This window comes from Heptranchias perlo, chromosome 25, assembly GCF_035084215.1.
Source record: "Heptranchias perlo isolate sHepPer1 chromosome 25, sHepPer1.hap1, whole genome shotgun sequence".
Taxonomy (NCBI): domain Eukaryota; kingdom Metazoa; phylum Chordata; class Chondrichthyes; order Hexanchiformes; family Hexanchidae; genus Heptranchias; species Heptranchias perlo.
Genome location: NC_090349.1, coordinates 34,098,890 through 34,123,764, shown reverse-complemented (window position 1 = coordinate 34,123,764; position 24,875 = coordinate 34,098,890). Strand labels below are relative to the sequence as shown.

The 24,875-nt window shown below is 43.1% G+C and overlaps 1 protein-coding gene across 3 annotated transcripts; it reads right to left on the bottom strand.

Annotated features, from left to right (window-relative positions):
• Positions 1 to 1,042: 1,042 nt before the first annotated feature.
• Positions 1,043 to 18,972, bottom strand: pla2g3 (phospholipase A2 group III). Of its 3 annotated transcripts, none has more exons than XM_068005947.1 (8): positions 17,708 to 18,972; positions 10,461 to 10,538; positions 9,929 to 10,061; positions 9,203 to 9,337; positions 6,932 to 7,818; positions 4,955 to 5,084; positions 3,183 to 3,311; positions 1,043 to 2,451 (listed from the first exon to the last, which is right to left on the bottom strand). In XM_068005947.1, exons 1-8 carry the CDS (start codon positions 18,366 to 18,368, stop codon positions 2,223 to 2,225), a joined length of 2,382 nt encoding a protein of 793 aa, XP_067862048.1. In that variant the 5' UTR covers positions 18,369 to 18,972; the 3' UTR covers positions 1,043 to 2,222. The 3 variants fall into 3 exon arrangements, with proteins under 3 accessions (XP_067862048.1, XP_067862049.1, XP_067862051.1); XM_068005948.1 differs by having other exon boundaries at positions 1,043 to 2,436; positions 17,708 to 18,969; XM_068005950.1 differs by lacking the exon at positions 10,461 to 10,538 and having other exon boundaries at positions 17,708 to 18,970.
• Positions 18,973 to 24,875: the final 5,903 nt, after the last annotated feature.

The window sequence follows — 24,875 nt, the reverse complement described above, 5'->3', positions numbered from 1 at the left end:
TCTACCATAACATTCCATGAAAAAATGCTTGATTTCACTAAAGTTAACTTCATATAGGATGATCACAGGTTTTAACTATCCACCATGCTAAAAACTGAATGAAAACTACACCTCCTATTCAGATGGGAAGCCTTGGGTTCAGTTTGTGATCTGTGCAAGGTTAGCTGAGTTCTGGGCAGTAGTAGAGGCACTGCATTTGTCTTCAGTGCCCCCCACCCCACAAGTGCTAAGGAAGGGAAAATAATCAGCCAGAGTTCCCAGTCCTGATTATGGTGAAGTGACGCTACTGAAAAATCGTTACTGCACGGACGTCAGCTGAGGACAGCATCAGGCTTGGCTGTGATGCCCTCCATAGCCGATTATCTTGCAGACAATCACTCTTCTAGGCTCATACATTCAGAATACCAAGAGTGACGTACTAGAGGGCCATGTGCCCCAGCAAGTGTTTGCGCATTCAGGAGAGAAGAGATATTGCCCTGTATGTTATAAAGAATGAGATGGCCTGGAGCGTGTTTCAATAATGTAACTTTGCTCTTGCATATCCTGATGCTTAACCCCCTGAGTGATTTGGGCTTTGTAATACTCCCCAGTCCATGTGTTATATAACTAAAAGGATACTCAACAAAATAAAATTGCACATCACTGCAGTGTGTGTCATGAGATGCAATGCTAGGACTCAACATTAGGAAATAAGGGAGACAGGATTCCGTCACTTCAAACTCCATCACAGGACAAGTTGCATAGTACTTTTCTTCTCTTGTCTCCTGAAATTACTGATTGGGGTAGTTTATGGGTATGACAGCCTTCCAATATATTACCTAACATGCCATTCTTCAAGTGTAAATGCAACAGTGAATGTCGGTAGGTTATTCGGTGTGAAAATCTTCACAGTTGACCCTAAACCTGTCCTTACCTGATGTGCTTCCAGCACTGACCTGGCTGAGAGCCACCTACGCCAATTGTACTGCTGCCATATGTCGTCAGATCACTCGATGATAATAATGTTATCAAGACACGTGCGGGCCGGAGGAGTCAGAGGGAGGGCGATGGAGTGCACACTTTATTTATATATGTAAGGTTCTTCACCATTCTCTTCAAAATCGAATAGAATTTATTATTACACTTTTGCAGCATTGGTTAGTCACATGGAGTAGTGAACAAGGAGATCTGCTGGATCGCACGTAGTTGCATGAGGCGATTTGATAGGACAGTCAACATAGGATTGCTTCATGAGAAGCTGTCACAGCTCAGACGGGTTTTGAACACCTGGAAATCAATAAATCTGTCAGCTTATTTTTTAATATCTTGTTCCAATTACTTTCCTTTCCTTTCATTCCTTCGTTCCAAGCACCAGGTCAAGTTTGAGGAGCTACCATTCCTCGTCATGTGGACCTCTGCCATTTGTCCTAGACAGTCCTCAGATCTGCAGTTCAGAGTTTCAGAGTCCTAGATGGTTGCCAGACCCTTTTTCTTATTTGCTCCCTTTCTTCCATCTATTCCCCCCCCCCCTCTCTCTGTCCTACTTAACATTCTCTTGAAAACCCAATCTGGCATAACCTAACCACTACTACCCAATATACCTTCCATCATAGTCTTTTTAACCTTGGCAGTGTCTTGCATTTATAGAGCTTAGCCCTTAACTTAAAAAAAATATTTGTGCTCTTACAGAGAAGCACAGACTGTCCAAATCTCTTTGAGACAGAGTAATCATTTTTTTTTTAAATAGAATTTTTGTTCGTGTCATGTCCCTTTCGGTCTAAATGGCCACAGGACTTAAAGACCGAAAAATGGGAGCTATTTTGATGGAACGCTGCCTGGTAGGGCAGTGCTCTTTTTGAGAGTTTGGGAAGTCAAGCAGAGAGTGCTGCTGGTACACTGTAGGTGGCATTGTTGCAAACTTAAATAGCATTTCTTTGTTGTATTGTCAAAGAGAGAATGATTATTAAGGATTCTTTCAGGGGCTTTGGGTTCAAGTGACTGCTCAAGTTTACCAGGCAGAATAGAAAAGATCTAAAATAACTTTTTTTTTCGAAAAGGTACGTGAGGTCTATGGGTGGCAAAGGGTGCAGGATACATAGTACATAGGGACACAAAGGGTACATAGTGTAGACGTCACGCTGATCTGAGGTAGTCTTGTTCTACTACCTAGACTTATGAGGTCACGTAAAAGTCAATCAGAATGAAACGCATGACCCATGCTAGAGTAGCCCACAAATAAGTGTTTAAGCCTTTACAGTTGAAGCCCGAATCATTTGTAAACACTTGTCGTACAGTTTAACAGAGTTTGTGCCAAGAAATGTTCCATTCTTGTTTCTTTCTTGCTCATCTGGTAATGGATACAGGGATTCATCTACGGTCCTCCGGATTTTCAGAATCTTCCGGAGATGTTTGGGTTTGGAAAGGATAGCCACAGTGGAACTTGAATGTTTTTCACACCTGGAAAGGAAATGGCTAAAAGGAAATCACTTGCTGTAGAGACCAAGATCCAGGACACCGACAGGGCTGAGCAACTAACCCACCGTACACTGCCCACGATGGGGCCACATTTACATTAACATAGACACAACTAAGCAAACTTTGCCACCCTTTCTGTAGTTTTATCAAAGAACGTTTGACGAACGAATGACGCAATGTTCTGTGTTTCACTCCTCAATTTTCTACATGCATCTCATGATGGTGCTCACTCGCAACACTCCTCCCGAGATCAGTTAATTCAGCACAGACCTGGTATTGCATCTGGGACCTTCCTATTCTGTATGGCTTAATATCACACAGGATCATAAATTTTCAGATAAACTAATCCCTGCAGTTTTGTCCATTTGTTGAAGATGTGCTCTTTTTATGGGACCCCTTCCCCCAAACGGTGGGATGATTAAGGTATGAGGGATGTCAAATGGCAATGGAACACTTTGTTCCACTTACATGAGCTTGGAACATTCCGATGGCGAGTATACCATGGTTAGATGCTACACAGTCTCATCAAGCACTCCCAGGTCAGGTATAACATGGGTTGAATGCTGAGTAAAGTTAAGCACAGGCACAAGCACTGCTTCAACAATGTGCCTTAATACCAACCTAAATGCCCCACACTGCACCAAGGACCCCATGTGACAGGGTTTACCTCCCTGACCCCTTCCACACCACCACAAAGCACGGATACTACAAACAGGAGCAGCACTCACAGTCTGCGCCCCTCTTTGCTGCAACTCCTCTTCACTGATTTCAGCCGGAAACAGCTCAGTGACACAAATTCAGAAAACAGCTTCTCCACCGTGTTCACACTCACTCTTCTCTTCATCCGCTTGGCTAACCTAAAGAAAAGAGGATCAGAGAAAAGTGACAAAATCAGAAAGATGTTCCATTTGCTAATATTTACATTCCCTCCCACCCCCCCGATTTTATTGGACATGCTGATGAAGTGAGCAATGATTTTAATAACGGCCCAGAATTTGCTCTCAAGGCTAAGGTGAGGCTAAGGGTGCTCACCATTATTTATGCGCAAATTGCACAGCAACTTCAGGCGAGGGGCAGATGCGCAGTTAAATATGAAAATCCAGAAGTTGCTGTCCGAGATGCCCCGCTCCGTCGTGAAGCATTTTTGTTATGAGAGAATCATTATTGGATTCTTCTGGTCACAGTACACAGGGCTACTGTTTGGCGATTTTTCAAGCTGCAAAGAATATACATTAGAATCTAAATACACACCCCAGGGCAAGGCACTGATATGCATGGACAATTGCTGTTATTGTCGTTGAATGGAGACCCATCTCACAGATCATTCAAAGTATTTAGAACTGATCAATGGGTCAAGCCATCCCATTTTAAATCCTGCAAATGTCTGACTACCTAAATGTAGATTTGAGAAATAGTTTTATTGCCCTTTGTTCTGATTTATCGTCAAGGAAATTTGAGCTGAATATCTTGGATGAATTGCAGCCAGAGAGCAGTAAATCTTAGGCAATAGAGCATGCAAGGCTAATCAGAGGGGTTTGTGGAAGTACATTGCCGTGTCAGAACTAGTGTTCGTATTTCAGTGGTCATTTTTATGTTGAATTTTAGCAGATGTCTTTGTTGTTTTGACATTTCGAGGAATAGTAAAGTTTGTAATTACTGTGTACATACGCTTTGTACTGAATACTGTTCTTTTACCTGTTTAATGTTAAATAAATGTATCTAGTAGTTGACAGCTTGATAATCTGATTGAGTGTATATTCTAATGCTTTTTGAAGTCAAAATCATAAGGCAGAACATGATATATTCCAATAAAGTGGCAAGGGCTCTCTTTTTGACCCTTAGGCCTTGCTACATTTACCTAGATATTGAGCACGTTAAGGCGCAATATGGATCGTAAATGACGGAGAATCACAGGACAAAAAAGAAAAGTGTGAATAAGGATTCTTTACCGAGAGATAAGTTATTGAAACTATTGAAGCCTCAGGGAGGCAGTGGCTTAATAGCAACTTTACGCCTCTGCTACAGATGCTAGAAGCTCTGCAGTGAGGTATATGCTGTGTACTGGACCCTGGCATTTCTCTCTGGCTGGGCACAGCAGCAGCACTGGTGCTGGATGTAATTAAGACCCTAGCCCCAGTCATCCTCTCTCCATTAGCTGCAGCTTCCAGGCATGTGGCTCACAGTAATTTCAATTGAGGCTAATTCGCAACTAGTGGACAGTTGCAAGGCTTGCCTCCAACTTAGATCTCTGATATTACTGGCGGTAGAGAAACATGGTTCCCCAGTCTATTCTCAATTAACTGATCTTAGCCATCACACGCCCTGGAGCAGTGCAATTGGCCTCAGAACTCCTGCGCTAAGGTGGGTAAATCAGCCAGGCTTTCTGTCCCTGGTCACTGTATAGTGTCAGCTGCTGGAGAGTTCACACGTGAACAGTGGATGAGGACAGGATCAGGCCTGGCTGTGATAACTCCGATGGCCTGTGGAGGAATGAGTTCACCTCTTTGTGCAGTCACAGTGATAGAGAGTCTTGGGCTCCTGATTGTAATAAGAGAATTTGAATTCTTGTGGAGAGATCTTGTGCTCACACTGGTCCAGGGGTTTGTAACAGTTGCAACTTCTGGAATTATCTGCAAAAATGAATAAATATTATTAAAATGCTGTCCCGGAGACTTATCCTGAAGGAGAGACTCTTTCACTATCAGCTAGTTCAACTCTCCCACTTATGGAAATCAGGGCCTTGATATTAATCCCCCCGACAGGTGGGAGAGATTTAAAATCCATGTCCTCCATGTCCCCAGGCTTTCCAGGTTTTAGACATGCTACCCCATTCCCCCCCACACTTCCTGTGTTGTGGTACATTTTTAGGTGCTGGGAATAAAGGGAGTGTTGTTTAAAAACAAAGAAAAGAAAGTAGATTAAAAGGTAAAGAGAAATGATAGAAAAATTGAAATGAATGTGACTGAAAAATTACACAAGATTGTACTTTGGAAATTTTGTATATTTAAAAAAAAATGGCACATGAACCCCCAGCACTTACCTTATAGCTACTGCTGGCAGGGCAGGTGGCCCAAAATTGGAGAGGACCTCAGCAGCAATCTGCCTCTGGAGGAGCGGCAGGCGCTTGCCTGAATTATTAAGATGAGGTCCAAGGACCAATTTCGGGTGGTCATTGGTCTGGCTTCTTCTGGTGTGTGCAGCCACCCAGTTCATGTCCAAAAACGTTCACGGACCAATTTACCCCCCCCTCACAAATGCTTGTGTGGTGGTATCATCTTAAGTGGTTGTAATCAGCTTAGTGCCTGAAAACCAGCAGGCACATTGAAAACCAACCCACATTGGCCCAGATATCCAATGGTCAAGGAGGGGTGGGGTGGGGGGGTGGGTGTGGATGTGGTTGAGAGGAAATCAGAGGTCAAGGGTGTGCAAGGTTGTGGGGGGGGGTGGTGCAGGACAGGAAACCAAGCGGGAGCTGGTTGACTGTGATAAATGTCCAAAAACAGACAGGCCTCAAAAAATAACGAGAGCACGGATAGGCCAAGTCCTCAAATCGGGTGGCTAGAAATGGAGCAACCAATTACTCTTAGGGCAAGAAATTAGATTTAAAAAAATAAGAAGATATAACTGGGAGACGTATATGCTCTTGAGAGTCGCTTTTGGGAGAGGAGTGGTATCAGAGAAAGGACATTATCCAAAAAACGAGCTGCACAACAGATTTAAATATAAGAATATTAAGATCAGATATGTGCGGTCAGAGCTTGTATTGTCTACGATTGAGAGTGAGGTTGGAATGCAGAGGGTGTGGGAGATGGACACAGAATTGTGAAACCCTTGCACAGCCTTGCAGATGATTGAGAGAGGATAGGTATTGTCAGGAGCAGTCAGTGATTCCTTCATTATGATATACATTGAAGGACATTGGTTCACTCAGACAAAATTTACTGAGTTAGGGAAATAATTAGGCACAAACCTATTTTATTACCAGATGAGCAGATGTCAATGACTGACATACTTTTTATTTTTCTAAACGTTATTGTATTGAGACATGAAAAATTCTTGTTTTGATTTTCAATAATAGGTTCAAGTTTGAAATCGAGGAGAGTAAGGGAAAAAGGCAATTGTTTTGTGCAAATTCTGCTGATTTCAAACCCATCTTAAATTGCAAACCCCTCAGGAAGTATATTACTGAATGAAAATAAAATAATTCATATTTTCATATGTATTTCCAAAATGTTAATAGAAGTATTGAGGTTTGTGCACTTTATATTTCTAAATAAGCACACTGGATCCGCAATTGCATGGTCCAAATGCTACCCCTGTCTAGGACTTGCTATTCTGGTCCCTGCCACACTTTGTCTATGTTTCTTGTTGCAGTCCTACCGGCCTGCAGTATGTGGCATGATGTTGACCTGTAGCAGTTATTCTATAATTCGAAAATTTATAAAAGTAAAAAGTTTAAGTAAAGCTTGTGCTAGACCTTTATCTCTTGTCCGATGATGTCTGATTGGATCCGGAGACTGAGGAACAAAGGAGCAGCTGCCAATTATTCCAGGACGGCTCCAGTTTCCACTCACACGTGCTGGATCAACAGGCGAAAGACCTTTTTTATCCCTGTGATTTGGTAAGGATTCCGAACCTCTGTTCTTGGAAAAGCGGCTTAAGATAATTTTTTTTCCTTGGGGGATAGAAAAGGAGCTTTCCACCCTGTTTTTTACCATGTATGTGTTCTTGTCCAACCCTATCAATGGCATGGTTATATTTTTGCTCAATGACAAGGTGGGGTCCACGCTCTCGGATAAGCTGGTTACCATGCTCGATTCTTCCAGGATGGTGAAACCAGGTTCTTCACTGCCATTATATCGATGGCCTGCATTCTCATCCAATCCAATAGCCATGGTGTCACTCACTTGGTTCATTAAGGAATTGGAAACATTTCTCTGCAAAAGGTTTCTAGAAACATCTTTTTCCTCCGGGACAACAGGGAATGAGTTTTCCATCGAATTCTGCTCAATGCCAGGGTTAAAATCTGTTCTGCTAGGTATCACTGTGGACATCATATCTGGCCTCATCTCCAAGATATTTTGGGAAGGAACTTTGGTTTTTTGCCTCCGGCGACCGTTGCACTTTCGACATTTCTTTTTGCTTCTCCCTTTAATCTTTTGGGTTGTGTCTGGCAATGAGTGTAGAGAGGTGGAGCCAACTGAGATGTTGCTGGCTGTTTGGTTCTCTCTGCTAGTTGCTGCAGGACTACCTGTGGGTTTAGTCCACAATTCCATTTGAAATTCATCCAAAAAGGAATGCGTGTAGTTGTATTTGGATTGAGTACGTAAAGCGGCCTGGGGCACTCGCTCAGTGACATCACAGCTGTTTGAGAAAGAGAGCGATTCACACACAGAGTCAGTTAAACTGCGGTTGAGGAGAAGCTTGCACCTTCGACAGTGTGTTTCTTAGATTTGCCCCAGAGGGGATCTCAATCCAGTTCCTCCTGAATTCTAGTCTCCATACAAATCTATGCTTAATTCAATACAAATTGGCACTGAAATGCACATCTCATTCTGGGCAGCCACAAACATGTCTACAAGATGAAAATATCACTCTGATGTAGCAGGGTTTTTTTTTTCCTGAATTTCGAAATAAGATACATTTCCTTGAGGCCTGGAGCATAATGCAAGGGTAAAAGAGGCCAGAAGAAGTCAGACAGGGGCAGAAAATCAGGCAGAACTCTTGGGTCTCAGCCCCAAAGAGTCACACAGGTGAGTTCCTGCTGGGGATGGGGACAGGTGGCTGTTCTTTCCACCCCATTGAAGGCCTATGACATGAGAAGGTGGCAGGGCCAGCAGCATGGCTGCCCCAGTGTGGCTCCTGCCTCCTGAACGCTCAGCATTCTGGATACCAAAACCATACAGATGCCAAGTCCACGAGAGGCACGAGTGGAACCCACCAGGGTGTCCAGACCCATGCATCGAATAAGAATGCTGGCCGGATCAGGCAAATCAGGCCTTTTATAAAGGAGACTGTGTACCAACATGCTAAAAAACTTTTTAGCTGGCACAACCCATTCTACCCCCAAGTGGCTTGCCAGTGCCATATCTACTGCCCCCTCTAGCGAGTGTCTAAACTGGCGTGAGCGCCCACTGGCAGTATTTAAATTGGTTGATCCTGCCCTGACCTCAGATACTTCAATGAGATCAGGTGCCCTGGCTCATATTTCCATGGGGTACCACACTTGGTCTCAATACCCCTATGACAAAGGGAGGGGGGGAAAGAATCTTCAAGGGATCCCACTCCTGATTACCATCCAGTCATCCTTCCTAGAAAGTGAGCGTGCCATTGGGTGTGTACAGGATTGAGCTTGGCTGTGATTCCCTCTGAAGTTGGTCAGCTGCTGAAACTCACTTCCTAGGATTTGCATAAGGGATAATTTTCTGAGTTTGCACACCCATTTCAGAGTTTCATCTGCTGGGTGCAAATATTGGGAATTTGGTGCCACAGTCAGCAGGCCCCGCGTTCATGTTAATGGATGGGGATTTCTGTAGGGGTCTACTCCCCTCGTTGGCCAGATTCCCAATACGTGCTCCCGATTGGCGAAGCTCTGTGCCGGGCGTGCAAATTCTTAAAGTTTACCCCATGAAGAATGGCCCTTTGGGCAAGGTATTGGAGCACGATCAGTACCCACAGATACATCCCAGCAAGAGATACCACCTTCAGGGGGGAACGGGAGAGGGAGAAAATTCATGTTAAGACTCACCCGCTCCACCAAGTCCTCTTAACACAATGCTCAACTGGCTCCAGAACGAAACAGGGGATCTGGAGAATGCTGAAGAATGTTATTCCAACCAGCGTGGAGATAGTATTGTTTACATTCAGGAGACATCTCTTGAACCTGGGTGGGGGGGGGGGGGGGGGGGAATAAAGTAAAGTTAAAAGAGTTCATTTTCATTCTGCTGAAAGTTTGCCAATGAGGAAGGTCATCTGATGTTAACAGGGCAGCCTGAGCCAGTACTTTTCTTTCCCTTAGCCTCTCCCAAACCCTTCTTTCCGGTCTTCTCCCCTTCCCATCTTCCAGTCATGCCAGCTTTCGTTTCTGCCCTTTTAGGTACTTTGGACCCCAATTCCTACCCCAACCCATCACTATTCCTCTGCCTTTCTACTCTCCTGCTACCATTTGAGGCTTAAATCCCACTTGAATAATCCCAGAGAGACCTTCTTTGCCTCTCTTGGTATTCTCCCAAAGGCCCATCGAGGAACCCATCACTGCTTGCTTATGAGCAGCAACCATCCGCTCCTACCGAACTTCCCACCCAGCACACCCATTGGGGACTAACCGCACCAACCTCCTCCCTATCCCGCTCCCCTATTATCTACAGGTTTTTAAACTGCAGCTTGGCATGACCTAATCATTACTTCTTGATTTATCCCATCTTCTCCTGCCTTGGTGGTGGTCTACCACTATGGACCTTGGCTTCTGGCTTACCTATAATCACAGTCACAGTGGGATATGGTATGCAGCCTGAAGTTTCGCATTCCATAGTTGTATTCGAAAGCAGATAATTTATGCTCGCAATGGTCATGTTCTCTGCAGCAGAAGTCTGTCCGATCAAATATTCCTAAACATGGGAACAGTGATTATTAATAAAGAAAATGACTCATGGAATGTGCAGTTCATTACTGGAGTAAATAGTTAAAGGGACACTGCCACCGTAAAGGTGTAAAATTTAGTTGGCACAATCTGTGAAGAAAAATGCCACCACACTGGTTTAGTTGTGGTACTCAACCATGCAGATTAAGAAACTCCCAAATTCGATTCCTGAGCTATTCTGAATTAGCTGACCTCAGTTGAGGTACAGTTAACCTTGGTGTCTCTGGGCTGGGGGGGGGGGGGTGACTTCGTCAGGATTCCCATTCCTGATCACTATATAGTGACGACCGCTGTAAACAGTGCATGTGTCGACATTGGGTGAGGACAGGATTGGGCTCGGCAGTAATGTTACATTGCTGACACTCACTGTCAAGGCTCGCACTTGGACGAACTATCAGAGGACTGCTGATACCTATGGAACTGTACCCCAGGAAGGAATCAGCACCTTTGTCAGAGGAAGGAAAAAAAAGAAATTAAAATCAGAGAGAAAACTCAAGGAGAGATTTGTAAGAAAGACATTTGCTTCACTTCACTTCCTTGTGATCATACATCTTACTTGTCATGGCTGATGTCCTCCCCGTGCAAAAATGGGAACAGCTCCCCCCCTTAATAAAGTACGTGGCACACGTGAATTATCACATAACGCTAAATATTAACGGGAGATATCTGTATGCCCACAGGTGCCTCTCAGGCCACCCTGCTCTGATGTCTCTCACTGTCCTGGCTCCCATGTTTTATGCTTTCAGTGCTGCACAGTAGCAGTCATTTTGGGTTGAATTCCCCATGATATATTGCCAGCCATCTCCACTTGCATGATGTCACTACGGGACTGGGAGGGTCTACACAATGTTTCTGTGCTGTACATTCTATGCAATTCTATGTAATTATACTTGCTCCAAAACTGTCTCTGACCAACAGTTCTAAAGTATAACTCCAAGACAAGAATGATACAGGTGCACAGACTTAGTGACACTACAGATCACAAAGTAATTCCTCTTTAAAGAGGGACCATTATTATGGTTAGGGAGAACAGCAGGGAGCAGTCACACACGCAATGATATTTTCATGACCTGACACATTTCAACATGACTTATATCATTGTGGTCGACAAATATGAAAGTGGGAGAAGGCTTGAAAACACTTTTTAATAAGAGGTAGTTCCCCTTTAAGAGCGTGCTGGGAATCAAACATCTTTCTGGGAGAATGCTGCAAATTTGCATTTATACCCTGTCCCTGAACCTAAGCTAATAACAGGGACATAAACAAATTCATCAAAAACAAATAGCACTGGCCGACTCTGACCCCACATTCTGCTTCCATCTACTGAGCATGACAATGTCGATTGCAGCACACTCAAAAATTACAAAAAGAAACCTGAATGCTGGAAATGTGAAATATAAACAGAAAATGCTGCAAGTAATTACACAAGGTCAAACAGAATGCACATTGACCTACTGTGCAATTCCAGAACTTTCTGGTTTTACATTTAAAAAGTATCCCGTTTTATGAACATTTTTTGTGCAAGAGCCTAGCCAGTGAGCGTTAGCAGGCTATTCAAATGTGGAGCATCACAGCTGAACCTGATCCCATCACTAGCCGACATCCAGACACACTTTTCTAGCAGAGGGTCACGGATGGTAACCAGAAGTGGAAAACCTGGCTAATTTTCCCTTTCATAAGAACATAAGAAATAGGAGCAGGAGTAGGCCAGAGGCCTGCTCCAACATTCAATAAGATCAGGGCTGATCTTCGACCTCTACTTCACTTTCCTGCCTGATCCCCAAATCCCTTGATTCCCTTAGAGTCCAAAAATCTATCTATCTCAGCCTTCAATATATTCAATGACTCAGCATCCACAGCCCTCTGGGGTAGAGAATTACAAAGATTCATAACCCTCATCTCAGTCTTAAGTGGCCGACCCCTTATCCTGTGACTGTGCCTCTTAGTTCTAGACTCTCCAGCCAGGGGTGTTTCTGTTCTCAGGAGTGCCGAGGCCAATTTTGTGCCGCCAATTGCTACGCCAGGTGAGATTAGCTAACGCAACTCAGACCAGGGATCATGCCTGGCGCATTCCTGATCTGCATGGTTCAGTATCACACCAGGTGATACATTGATCCAATGGGGTAGATTTTGACTTTGCACAATAGTGTAAAACTGGTGATAGCGAGTCGGCAGCCCTGCTTTACATCTCTCCCGATTTGCATTTCCATTGACTTCAAAATCAGGAGAGATGTAGAACAGGCATCCGAATCGCTATCACCCGATTTGCAGTATCGCACAAAGTCAAAATCTACCTCAATTTGCCAGCTTCTTTTAAGATATTTTAAGTTGTAAATGTTTCTATGTCCCAAAAATTCTCTGTACGGTTCGAACGTTTAAAAATATTTGCAGATCAAGTGCTTCATTCCAATGGAAGTGTCAGGCACGGTCCATGCATCTAAGTGTCAGACTGCAATCTGGTCACAGTTGAATAGAAGGCACTCAACATGCAGTAGGCAATATCTGCAAAAGAGTGTAATAGAAATCAAAGCATCTTAGATGGACTGGATCAGTTATAGAAGGGAAACACCATGACTGTATATTTTTAAAATGTAAAACCAAAAGTGCTGGAAATGTATTCTGATTGACCCGCTGTGCAATTATTTTCAGCATTTTCTATTTATATTTCACATTTCCAGTATTCGTGTAATTATTGAGTGCGTTGCGATCAACGTTATCATGAATGGTTTGCTGCAACGAGATCCACAGCAAGGTTCTTCCTCCAGCAAACAATGGCCCGGAAAATTGCTCATGAAATAAGGGTGATGCTGACATGGCTCACCGTTACTTCAGGGCAAATGGAAGAGCAAATTCTGGAGAGCGCACATGCGCAGTCAAACGCGGAAATCGCTCTACCATTTGCCCTGCTCGTTTGAAAGCTTTGCGTTAAAAAGATCTCACTGGCTGAATGAATGGACCACCGCAAACTTGCTGCACTGCCCAGCTAGAAACAAACTAATCTCTCCATAAAAAAGATATGCTGGGTCTTTTAGATCTAAACTAACTTTTAACGGCATGGTAAGTATTAAAGACTGCCAAACAACCTCTCTGACACTGACAATTAGCTTCTAAATATGTGGAGTCTCATTCCTCCCAATATTAATTGTTGTTGGGGACATTTAAAAAAAATGTTTAGTTTAAAATTGTTATGTTTTTACTTATTCTTTGTCTCTTTTATCTCTTTCTTTTCATCTCACCCTCTCTTCGCTTTGTCTAAATGATTTTATAGTGAATTTACTAATCTATCCGACACTTCCTGGTTCTGACTATGCGGCGTGTCAATGATGCTTTAAGCTGATTGGTTGAGGGGAGAGAGCGATCTTTTCCCCACTCTCACATCTCAGGGAAGTCCAGGAAACACTGCTGCACTTCTTGCAGGTTTTCACTGAAGCAAGTTGGTGCCCAGAGCCCGCTAACAGTTTGTGGGTGAGTTAGTTACTTACGAGCGGCAGGTGATGTTCGTTTGCCGCTCAGCGCAATTTTCGGGCCAGTAAGTGCTATATACTGTAAAGAAGAAGTAGCCCTTTTCCAGTAATTATGTGATTTCACAATATAGGCATGTCAGGTGTCAAATGCCAGCAGCTGAAGACAATCTGTGGGGTGAAGGGTTTTAGCCTTAATGCAGCAAAACTGAATGGTCATAAAAGGTACATTCTACGAAACTGTGCCCCTTGTGTGGAGCTTCGACTGTAACAAAAAATCCTGCCACTGACCTCTGTGCCTGAATTTCCTAAATGTGATCCTGGAGGGTGGAACTCAGTATCCGCAGCACTAATTTATAAAGTATATGTTATATGAAGTCAACAGAAAGTAAAATCAGGCGGGGTGTGAAAATGCTGCCCAATCCGATCCCATCAGTTTCCCCCTGAGGAATCATTGTGACATTGAGCCTGCCACAAAAGCATGATAAAGAAAGTCAACAAGATATTACTGTGGCAATACTGTCCCCTTTAAAATGCAACGTGAGCAGATACCCTGATCTCACTAACTGTACAAACAATATAAGCTCAGTCATCTTCTCACTGAATACAGCAATCTTGCCTGATGTGAATAATATAATGATTAAACAAACTATACAGAGGATGCCACGGATTCTTTTATGCAAATTTTCCCCTCCTGTCCTGAGGACATTGAGTCATTGCTGGGATATAGTTCCACAGATGCCAAGCACCCTGCAGTAATCCACTAAGTAGACATTATTCATGGTTGAGCCTAGGCGGTGATTGTTGACAGGCTGCTTGACATAGGGGTCATCACAGCCGAGTCTGTTCTTGTGCTTATTCAACTTCCACACATTCGCACTTTCTAGTAGTGGTCAGTAGAAAGTGATCAGAAGCACAAACCCCATTGGAGACCCTGAGTTGTTTAAAGGGGGATCAATATCTGGTTGGGCAAATGGACCATGGTAGGCAAGGAGTGGGATGTGGGTTGGCTAATGCCAAGATAGCCATGCTGAAGTTCTGCCATTCTCATTGCTTAGTGAAATTTTGTGTTGATTAAGTGATGCGAAGCTTGAGTTTTTAAATCCTGCAGACTGTAGGAGGAGGAGAAGACGGAGGGAGGTAAGGAGTTCTACAAATTGTTTTAGTGACTGAGAAACAGTGAGTTGAGAGTAGGAGACTGTGATGACTTTTCATTTCAACACAGTGAGGATCCAGGGTGTGTAGGATGGTGTATTTGCAGCTTAAGAGGAAAGTTCAGTGGAGCACTGATCATACTAATATCTATAAAAGAAAGAGGAGGGAAAGGTTGCAATGGAGGGAGAGAATTTGGAGGCTAGTGTTTAGAGGTGAGAAGAATTACATATTAGATGGCAAGCATTTTCTTGTATTCTTTATAAGTTGAACATTTTTTAACCTGTGAGACAAGACTGCTGACACTTTTCATTCATAAATTGATGTCCATGGCTGACCAGAGTTCCCCTCAAATGACCAGAGCCAGCAGCTATGTATTGTGTAAGATTGGTAGGTGAAGTTCTCCCTGTCTCATTGAAAAATCTGCCTAACATTGGTAGTGGCAAGCTTCTACAGGCTATGATATAAGATAAAATTATGTCACCGTGAAGACATAGGTTAATTAAGGACAGCCAGCATGGATTTGTAAAAGGCAGGTCATGTGTGACAAATTTGTCTTTGAGGAAATAACAGAGTGTATCGATCAAGGTATTTCAGTGCATTTTGTGTATATGGATTTTCAAAAGGGTTTGATAAGTTGCCACAAAGAAAGCTTGTTGATAAAATTAAAGGTGTGGCAGCATTGATAGGAACAGAGGACAGAGATCAGAGAATAGGAGTTAACTGATGTTTATCTTGAGGGGTGTAAACAGTGGTGTCTCCCGTGTTGAGATTACTACTTTTCTCCATATATATATATATATATATATACACACACACATACATATATATATGTAATCTGGACTTGTTTATAGGGGGCACAATATCAGCATTTGCAGATGACACAAAAAGCAAGCCGTAGTTAATCGTGAAGAGGATTGCAAGCGACTTCAGGAGGATATAGATACGGTAATAGATTGGTCAGATAGACGTCAGATGAAATTTAATGCGGAGAAATGTGAGCTGATGTATTTTGGAGGAAGAATAAGGAGAGAACATATACACTAAATAGTAAAACTTTAAAAGGAGTAGAGCAGCAGAGAGACTTCAGGATTCAGATGCACAAATCTTTAAAAGTGAGAGGACTAGTTGATAAAGCTGTAAAACAAAAGCATGTGGGTTCCTAGGTTTTATAAATAGGGGTACAGGGTACAAAAGGTAAGAGGTAATTCTAAACCTATACAAATCATTGGTTAGGCTGCAATTAGAATATTGTATCCAGTTTTGGGCACCTGACTTTAGGAAGAATGTCAAGTACATGAAGAGGGTGCAGAAAAGATTCACTAAGATGATACCAGGGAAAAGAGGCTTTAGTTATGAGGACAGACTAAAGAAACTGGCCTTTTTTCATTAGAAGAAGAACGGTTAAAAGAAGATATAATAGAGGTGTTCAAAATTATGAGATTTTGATAAAGTAAATTGGGAAAAACTATTTTCACTGGTCAGTCAGTCAGTAATTAGAGGGCATAAATTTAAGATCATCAAAAGAACAAAGGGAGAGGTTAGGAGAGTTTTTTTTTTACACACAGGATTATTAGAATAAAGAATTCAGAATCCATAATGTATTTTAAGGCACAGTGAGCTGAATGGCTTTCTTCTGTGCTGTAAAATTCTACGATTCCCACTTGTGATCACGATCCAGTGCCCCTTCTAGCACGTACGTGTGTGTGGATGATGGATGAAGGTAGGATTCAGCTTGGCTGTGACAACCCTGCTGACACAGTGTCTGGCCTCACACATGAAGAATGGCCTTGTGGGCCAGCTACCCCAGAGAGGGCATCATTGGACAAAGTACTTTAGTCTTTTAAGTTAGGCAGGAGTAACCAACAACTACGTCCAGATGTTTTCAGTCCAGTTCCATTAACATCACAGAGGTAAACTCACCAATGCACAAGAGTGTTAGTTTCAACGTCCTGCATACTGACACCACCACAAATCACATTATAGGTACACATGAAATATCAACCACAACATACAGTGCGGCACATAAGATGAATGTTAGTTATTCTACATTTAAAAAATTCATCTTTCAATAGTTTTTAAGAACAAAAATAGAATTTCTTTTGTGATGAATTTAGTGAAATATCAGTCCGGGTGGATCTGTCTGTCATAGAGACTTAACTCAGACTGCGCTTTCCTTCTCCCTGGTCCTAACAACAGTGTGAATCCTTGGCATTCTGTTTGATACCGAGCTGAGTTTTAAACCCCATATCCTAACCATCATCAGCACCACCTATTTCCACCTGTGCAACATTTCCCACTTACGCCCCTAATTCAGCCCCTCTGCCACTGAAACCCTTATCCCTACTTTGTCACCTCTAGACTTGATTATTCCAATGCCCTCCTTTCTATCTCTTACATTCTGTTCTGCACTAAGTCCCATTCGCCCATCACCTTTGTCCTCATTGGCATACACTAGCCCCTGTCCCATAACATATTAAATTTAAATTATTCATTCTTATCAAATTCCTTCATGGCCTTGCTGCACCCTATCTCTATAAATCCCCTTCAGTCGCCTGGTTCTGTTTTTTTTTATACAACTCTCTCCCTTTACCCCAGCAGTGGCTCCACTCTCTCACTAACCCCGTCTGCATGTCCACCAGTCTCAACTCCTTTAAAAGTCTTCTCAAAGCTCATCTTTTTGGCCAGGATTTGGTCACGTCTGCTAATCGCTCCCTCTATGGTTCACATCCCTTTCCCGGTCAACTTCTATTTGGAAGTCCCTTGGGACGTTTTTCCTTAAGTTAAAGGCGCTATATAAATGCAAGCTTGTGTTTTAATGCCATTATGTTGTATCTGTACACAAAATAATTGAACTTTTTTTCCTTTAAATGTTGTCACCATCGTACACACATTCATATCAAATGTAAATATTTTTTGTTAATTGATGTGTGGATCTTCTGTAAATTCTGTGATACCGGGAGTTAGTTTAAAAAGTTTGAAAATTCTGTGAATTTCTTACCTAAATCGGTGAAGTTTTCTGCAGAGTCTCCCGCCCCGCACCATATGGTACCGGGAACAGTCCAGCCTCGCCGGCTCCGCCTGGCTCCTTTGCGCCGATCAACAGCAGCAGCAGCAGCGGCGGCGGCATCCTGGAGGAACCAGGCTCCCCTCGGGGTGCGGAGACTACCCGCGGGGGCGGACGATGCGCTCCTCCTCCCCCGGAGGAACCACCCCGGAGACACGGGGGTCTCCCGGACCCCGTCGTCGGCGATTGAGGTCAGTGGGCTGGAGCAGTTAACCCCCCGCTCCTCCAGGCACCGCAAGTCCATCTCCAGCCGGGAGTCGGGCGCACTCAGGAAACGGCCGGCGGTCGGCGGACTGTCCCGCTTCTCCAGGCAGAAGGCCAGGTAAGTGCTGGTGATGGTCTGCTCCTCCCGGACGATGCATTGCTCCAGGTGACCCTGCCGGCTCCAAGTGGTTTGGAAGAGGACGAGTCCTCCGTGGAGTCCGCCCACCCGGGCTAGGAAGCTCAAAGACCGCGCTGAGGGATCACTGGCGACCAAATGGCACAAAGACTTGTAAGCCTGGGACAACCCCGCCAGCCTGTCCCTGGACCACGCCGCATGCACTTGCATTTGAGGAAAATACAACAGGCAGAGGAAACAACCACCGAGAAACATTCTAACTTTTTTTTTTCTTTACACACAAACACACACAATGCAAAATAAATTAATTCAAAAAATAAATGAGGAAAAAAAATGGTTACATGTTTGCATTAGACGTTTTGATTGATGTGGCTTGTGTGTTTTATTGGTGATGGAAGGGGCGTGATGATTTTTTTTTCGGAGAGCGGCGGAGGCCGTGCCCTTGGCTCTAGTCCTGCCTCTGCTTCAGGTTTAGATCTTCTCCTCCCACTTACTTTTCCTTTCCCGCTTCCAAAAGCCTCTATATGTCCTGATCCTGGGGTCGGGAGCCTCTCCGAGATCAGACAACAAATTCCGGATTAACAGGGGCATGCGGAGAGAATCAGCTTTTCATATTGATATAAAATCTAAAACTGAACGTAATTGTGCTGAATTTTGATTATATATTTAAAGAGGTATTCTTGAAACAAGTCTTCGTTATTTTTTGGGTACCAATTCAATGGCGTAAGTTGCACCACCGACAGCATCATTTCCGCAGATCTTCCGCCTAAATTATGACGGACGATCTGGAGATCCCCCATTGAAATTCACGTCCTGTATCAAAACACTTGGGTCTCTCTGTATCTTGTGTTAAAGTGACTCGTGATGAAGTCAGTGTTCGTTTAAAAACGGAAGCAAACCCATGGCTCATTTGGTGAAAGTACTATAGTGGTACTGAGCCACAGAGATTAGTCTATGTTGAAGCCAGCCTGGGCAGCAGTACTAGTGCTACGGTTAGAGTTAGAGAGCTAAAAATTAACCAGGATTCCAACACCTTGATATAAGAACATAGGATCAAGGATGATTAAAAAGCCATCCAGCCCATTGATCCAGTCATTTGTGTAGTACTATAACTCTCCCATTATAGTATTAATGATAATGAGGCAAGTGGTGATTGAGGGTTACCACATGAAGTGGTTGAGGCGAATAGCATAGATGCATTTAAAGGGGAAGTGAGATAAGTACATGAGGCAGAAAGTAATAAAAGGATATAGGGGTCTGGTGAGACCACACCTGGAGTACTGTGTACAGTTTTGGTTTTCTTACCTAAGGAAGGCCTTGCAGGAGGTGCAATGAAGGTTCACTAGATTGATTCCTGGTATGAGAGGGTTGTCCTATGAGGAGAGATTGAGTAGAATGGGCCTATATTCTCTGAAGTTTAGAAGTAAGAGGTGATCTCATTGAAACGTATAAAATTCTTAGAGGGCTCGACAGGGTAGATGCTGAGAGGCTGTTTCCCCTGGCTGGAGAGTCTAGAACTAGCAGTCATAGTCTCAGGATAAGAGGTCGGCCATTTAAGACCGAGATGAGGAAAGATTTCTTCACTCAGAGGGTTGTGAATCTTTGGAATTCTCTGACCCAGAGGGCTGTGGATGCTCAGCCGTTGAGTATATTTAAGACTGAGATCGATAGATTTTTGGACACTAAGGGAATCAAGGGATACGGGGGTAGGGCGGGAAAGTGGAGTTGAGGTAGAAGATCAGTCATGATCTTATTGAATGGCGGAGCAGGTTCGAGGGGCCGTATGGCCTACTCCTGCTCCTATTTCTTATGTTCTTATGATATGTCGATAGGGTGAGATGAAGTAAATCGAGTGGGAGGAGGCTCATGTGGAGCTTTGGGCTGAATGGTCTGTTTCTGTGCTGTAAATTCTATGTAATTCTATGAGGAATTAGATCTATGATCATAGCTCTGACTGAGACTTGAGCACATAATCTAGGCTGACACTTCAGTGCAGTACTGAGGGAGTGCTTTTGAATGAGAAGTTAAACCGAGCCCTTGTCTGCCTTCTCAGGTAGACATGAAAGATCCTATGGCACTATTCGAATAAGAGCATGGCCAATATTAATCCCCGAACCAACATCACTAAAAAAACAGATTATCTGGCCGTTATTTCATTGCTATTTGCGGGACCTTGCTGTGCCCAAATTGGCTGCCGTGTTTCCTATGTTACAATAGTGACTACACTTCAAAAGTACTTAAATAAAAGCAGAAAATGCAGGAAAAGTTCAGCAAGTCAGGCAGCATCTGTGGAGAAAAAAACAGAGATAACGTTTCAGGTAGAAGAGTGACGAAAGGTTTTCGACCTGAAACGTTAACTCTGTTTCTTTCTCCACAGATGCTGCCTGACGTGCTGAGCTTTTCTAGCATTTCCTGTTTTTATTTCAGATTTCCAGCATCTGCAGTATTTCGCTTTTCAAAAGTACTTAATTTGTTTTAAAGCGCTTTGGAACGTCCTGTGGTCATGAAAGGCGCTATATAAATGCAAGTCTTTTTTTTAGAAGTGAACAGTAGAGAATATTTTCCATCCCCACAGAATTGGTGCAGCACCTATCGTCAGCAGCAGCAGGAGAAGAGAGGAGAATAGGAGCATGGGGGCATAGGGCATGCACCATTTACAGAACAAACAGTATGTTTGCAGAGAAATGGATATGTTCAGCTTGCTGTACTTTAGGACAACTGATGTTTTATTTACTGGAAAATTGGAACAATAGATATGCAGTGAGAAATTCTTTCACTTTGTGGGTAATAATTCAGCCGTTAAACATTTAAACTATGTGGGCCAAAATTCTGTGGGCGTTCCACCAGTCCCCAATGGAAGTCCCCGGAAGACAGCAGACACCTGGTTGCAACATATATTTGCCATTTCTGGGAGTTTTCAACTTGCCTTGCAAGGGATAGAAGCTCTGCCTGCCCCTTCCAAGGCAAGTATTGTTGACGACTGGACCCAGGGTGGGCACTCCCTATACCAGGAGTTCCGGCTAGCCAGGCATCATCAGGACCCAGGATATCTCTAGTTTGGGTCGAATGAATTGAGGCGTACCGACCGCCAGATGGATAGAAATGGAGTGGAGACCAGGCCAGAGAAGTGACCTGGGCCACGAACAAAGAGGGCAGATTTCTACTGATTGGTCCCTTATATGGGGCTAGGAAGGACATGGTCGAGGTCATGAGGGTCCTGGGCAACTTTCACCCTCCCCATTTCAGGCAGGGACCAGATTTTCCAGCCACATGGGACAGGCAGGCACTTACTTGCCCCATGCAAATTATGTGCTCTTCCACTGGCCCACAATCTCCAGCAAAGTCAGCTCTAGAGTGTAACAGTGGGTTTAATCCCGGAATATTAACCCGGATCATATCCTGAGGAATATTGACCATTGCAGGTCCTTCATTTCCATACTGAAATTGGATCACTTGGAACACTAAAGTTTGTTCAGGTCTCAGTGTCAGTAACAAGTAGCACTTTAAACTAATATTTCATACATGTCCTTTGTGCCTGTATCTGTGTTTTGTTGGTACCTTACAGTAATATTGCAGCCTTACCTTGACGGTCATTTTCATGTCATTAAACATCATCCAGACCTTGTTCTAGGTCCGCATAAAATTGGACTCTGAGTTCATCTATTTATGGCAACACTTTCTATTGTATGATAGTTGCAGTGCCAAAAAGACAGTTCCTTTATTGTACTATGTACCAACAATGTCATGTCTTGCTCAGTAAATTGGACACTGAAGCATAACAACAACGTTTTGTGCACTCCACAGTTGGGTGAACAAAACTTTTGTTAACCCTCCTCCCCCCCCCCCCCAGATTATTTTTCAAATTGTTGCCAATGGTCTGACTATGAGAATATTCTCACTGTCTGCTATCACTGTACGCCAGGCTGTGGGGACAGATAGAGATGAAAGTAGCAGCATGAAAGATACTAAAATGGGACTGTCTCAGCATTAGTGTGGGGTGCTTTACAGTGGTCAGCAGTATTGTGTGTGGCTACATTCAGTCTAACCCTAATGTTCCTTTATGTGGGAGCGGTTCACCCTGAGCTATCTCTTACAGTTCTACTGTCTGCAGAGTAGACTCAACCTAGAATAGTTGGGATACACACTGTTCCCAACTCCTGATAAAGTGGTATCATTAGGAGACTGAGCTCACAGTAATAAACACAGCCCTGTTTGTGAGATAACAATCTGACACTGAAATATTTTCATATTTATAAACATATTGATATTAGACCTACAACATTTGCTATTTATTTAACAATAAAACCAATTCAACGGCTTTATGGGCCTTGGGTTCCATTAATATACTGTGTTTTTTTCATTTTTTTTGTCTCCTCTATTAAAAGCACTAACTTTTGTTAGGTTACAGTTTTACAGGGGATGTCCACCCTCCATTCTTTGTGTGTGAGCTTTGACAGTGTCAGCAGACTATTTAAGCATGGCAGGTATCACAGCCAATTTGAATCCTGCCCTCACACAATGTACAAATATATGCATTTTATGACAAGTACTAACATGTACTGATTAGACGGCTCAAGGTTTGATCTCAGTACAAACCAGAGATAGCCAGTATTAGCTGGGGTGATAGTGGGGGTGATAAAGTAAGTATAAATGCCCTGGACCATGGAGGGAAAATTCCTGTTCATTGTCCAGTGACTCCTCCTGGAAAGTGTGTGTGTGGATATCAAGTGAGGACAAGATCAGACTCTGCTGCGATGCAGCAATGGATAAACAGCATGATGACACTTAAATAAGATTTGGGAGAACTGCCAATGCTCATGGAACCATACCCCTAGCAAGATTCAACAATTTTAGGAGAAGTGAAAAAAAATGGGAGGGGAAAATTAAATAGTAGAAATTCCACACATTCATTTCTTTTAATAGTTATGCACTTTGCCATCTCATATCCACAAGGGTAAGAATTAAACAGCAAAAGAACAAGAAATAATGGTTCCTATCCAGGGTGTAACATATCCTCAGGAAGCTGAAATTTAATTCAGAAGTTAACTGACTACTCTCTGTACTCTGAAACATGTAATTAAGTCAATCATTCATTGTTGTTGATTTAAGGGGAATTTTGTAGTCCCAAAACAGAGCACAGGCTGGAGTTTGTGTCTTTAATCTACTGTTGGGACTGATGTTAAGATGCTCACAGCAGACAGATGCTCTCTCACTTGAGGGCTGTAGGGCATGTATAGCTGTGACATATCAGCAACCCAGCCTTAATTCCTGCCTTTGGGCTCTCTAACAGATTTGAATACACTTTACAAAGTGTGACATACCAGCACACTAGGGCAGTGGAGAGGTGGCAATATTTGCAATCTTAACGTGTTGGGATCTGTTTAAGAACCATTGGCTTTTTCTGGGGAATGCCTCCTAACATGTGCCTTGTACTTCTGGACAGGATACAAAAAAAAATTGTGATCTCTCACCTCTAGACTCCAGCCTTGCTGTATTTAATCCATACTATTGTGGCCAGCAATCCTCTAGAACATTCCCCTCTTGTTCCTCCTAATTTGCGAATAAAGTGGCTAAAGGCACTTCTTTCTCCCTAACATCCTCAATGTGTTGAAATCAAGACTCATTGTACTATATTCCAATACTCATTCCTTGCCAGGACTTCAAAGCTGTGGAACTCCTTACACTTCCCATTCTCCCTAGTCCTCAGTCTCCCCATTCCATTCAATTATCTGTCACAAGAGACTAGGTTTTGCTTTGAAAATTAGGTGACATGTGTGTTCCCACCCATCCAAACACCAGTCACAATGTAACACATGCAAGTGTTTCTGAAATGGCTAGTTGGATTTAATAAATTGCATGTGTATTCTGTGTTGTGAGTATTAGATTATATACAAGGAGAGAATGTCACTTTTATCAGTACTCAAAATGGTTTTTGAAGGACTTCTGTTGTTGATTTAATGGCAACAGTCCAATAAATTATTCGGGCAGAAGAAGATGCATTCAATTATCTTATTTACAAATTAGGAGCAACAAGAGGGGATAGTTCAAAGAGGCACTGTGTAATGGATAAAATAGAGTAAGGCTGAAGTCTAGAGAGAGGGAAGTGCTCACCTGATGGGCCTGTACTTTGTCTTTGACATGAACGTGAAGGTGAAGGTGGACATGGAGTGTAGAATCAGAGAAAAAAAATGATTGCGAGATTGAAAAAATGATGGACCTAGAAAGAAAGAGAGAGAAACATGGAAATATTGACATGTCAGGATAGAGAAGGAAATTGCAACAATAACAGATCTGGAGATAAGAGAGATTTACAGAATGACAGACTCAGGAAGAAAGAGAGATAGAATGAGTCACAAGATAGGAGAGAAAAAGAGATTAAAAGAATGGAAGACCAAGAGAGAAAGAGATTAACAGAGAGAGATTGAAACAGTGACAAACTCAGAAAGAGAGAAAAATGGAAACAGTCGCAGGCCAGGAAAGAGATTGAAAGAGTGGCAAAGCCATGGAGAAATGAAAATAATGACAGAACAGGAGAAAGAATGAAAGACTAACAGACAGAGAGAGCGATTGAAAGTATAGACCCAGAGAAAGATCATTCCAAGTTGCCCTTATACATCCCCTAGTGGTCACAGACCAGAGTGAGGAGAGGGGTGGTAATGTCTACCTCAGCTCCCTTAGATCAGGGCTCAGGGCATAGAATCAGGGAGTAATAGCATGGGGAACACAATACAGGAGCAAGATTAAAATGTTAAGGAAAGAAAA

Excerpts from the sequence above, each read along its gene's own strand:
- pla2g3 (XM_068005947.1), bottom strand. The coding sequence starts at position 18,368 with ATGTTTCTCGGTGGTTGTTTCCTCTGCCTGTTGTATTTTCCTCAAATG. Across the intron at positions 9,338-9,928 it reads CACTGTGACTGTGATTATAG|GTTCAAGAGATGTCTCCTGA; the intron begins GTAAGCCAGAAG and ends CCCCCCACCCAG. Across the intron at positions 5,085-6,931 it reads TCATCGGACAAGAGATAAAG|ATAATTCCAGAAGTTGCAAC; the intron begins GTCTAGCACAAG and ends TCATTTTTGCAG.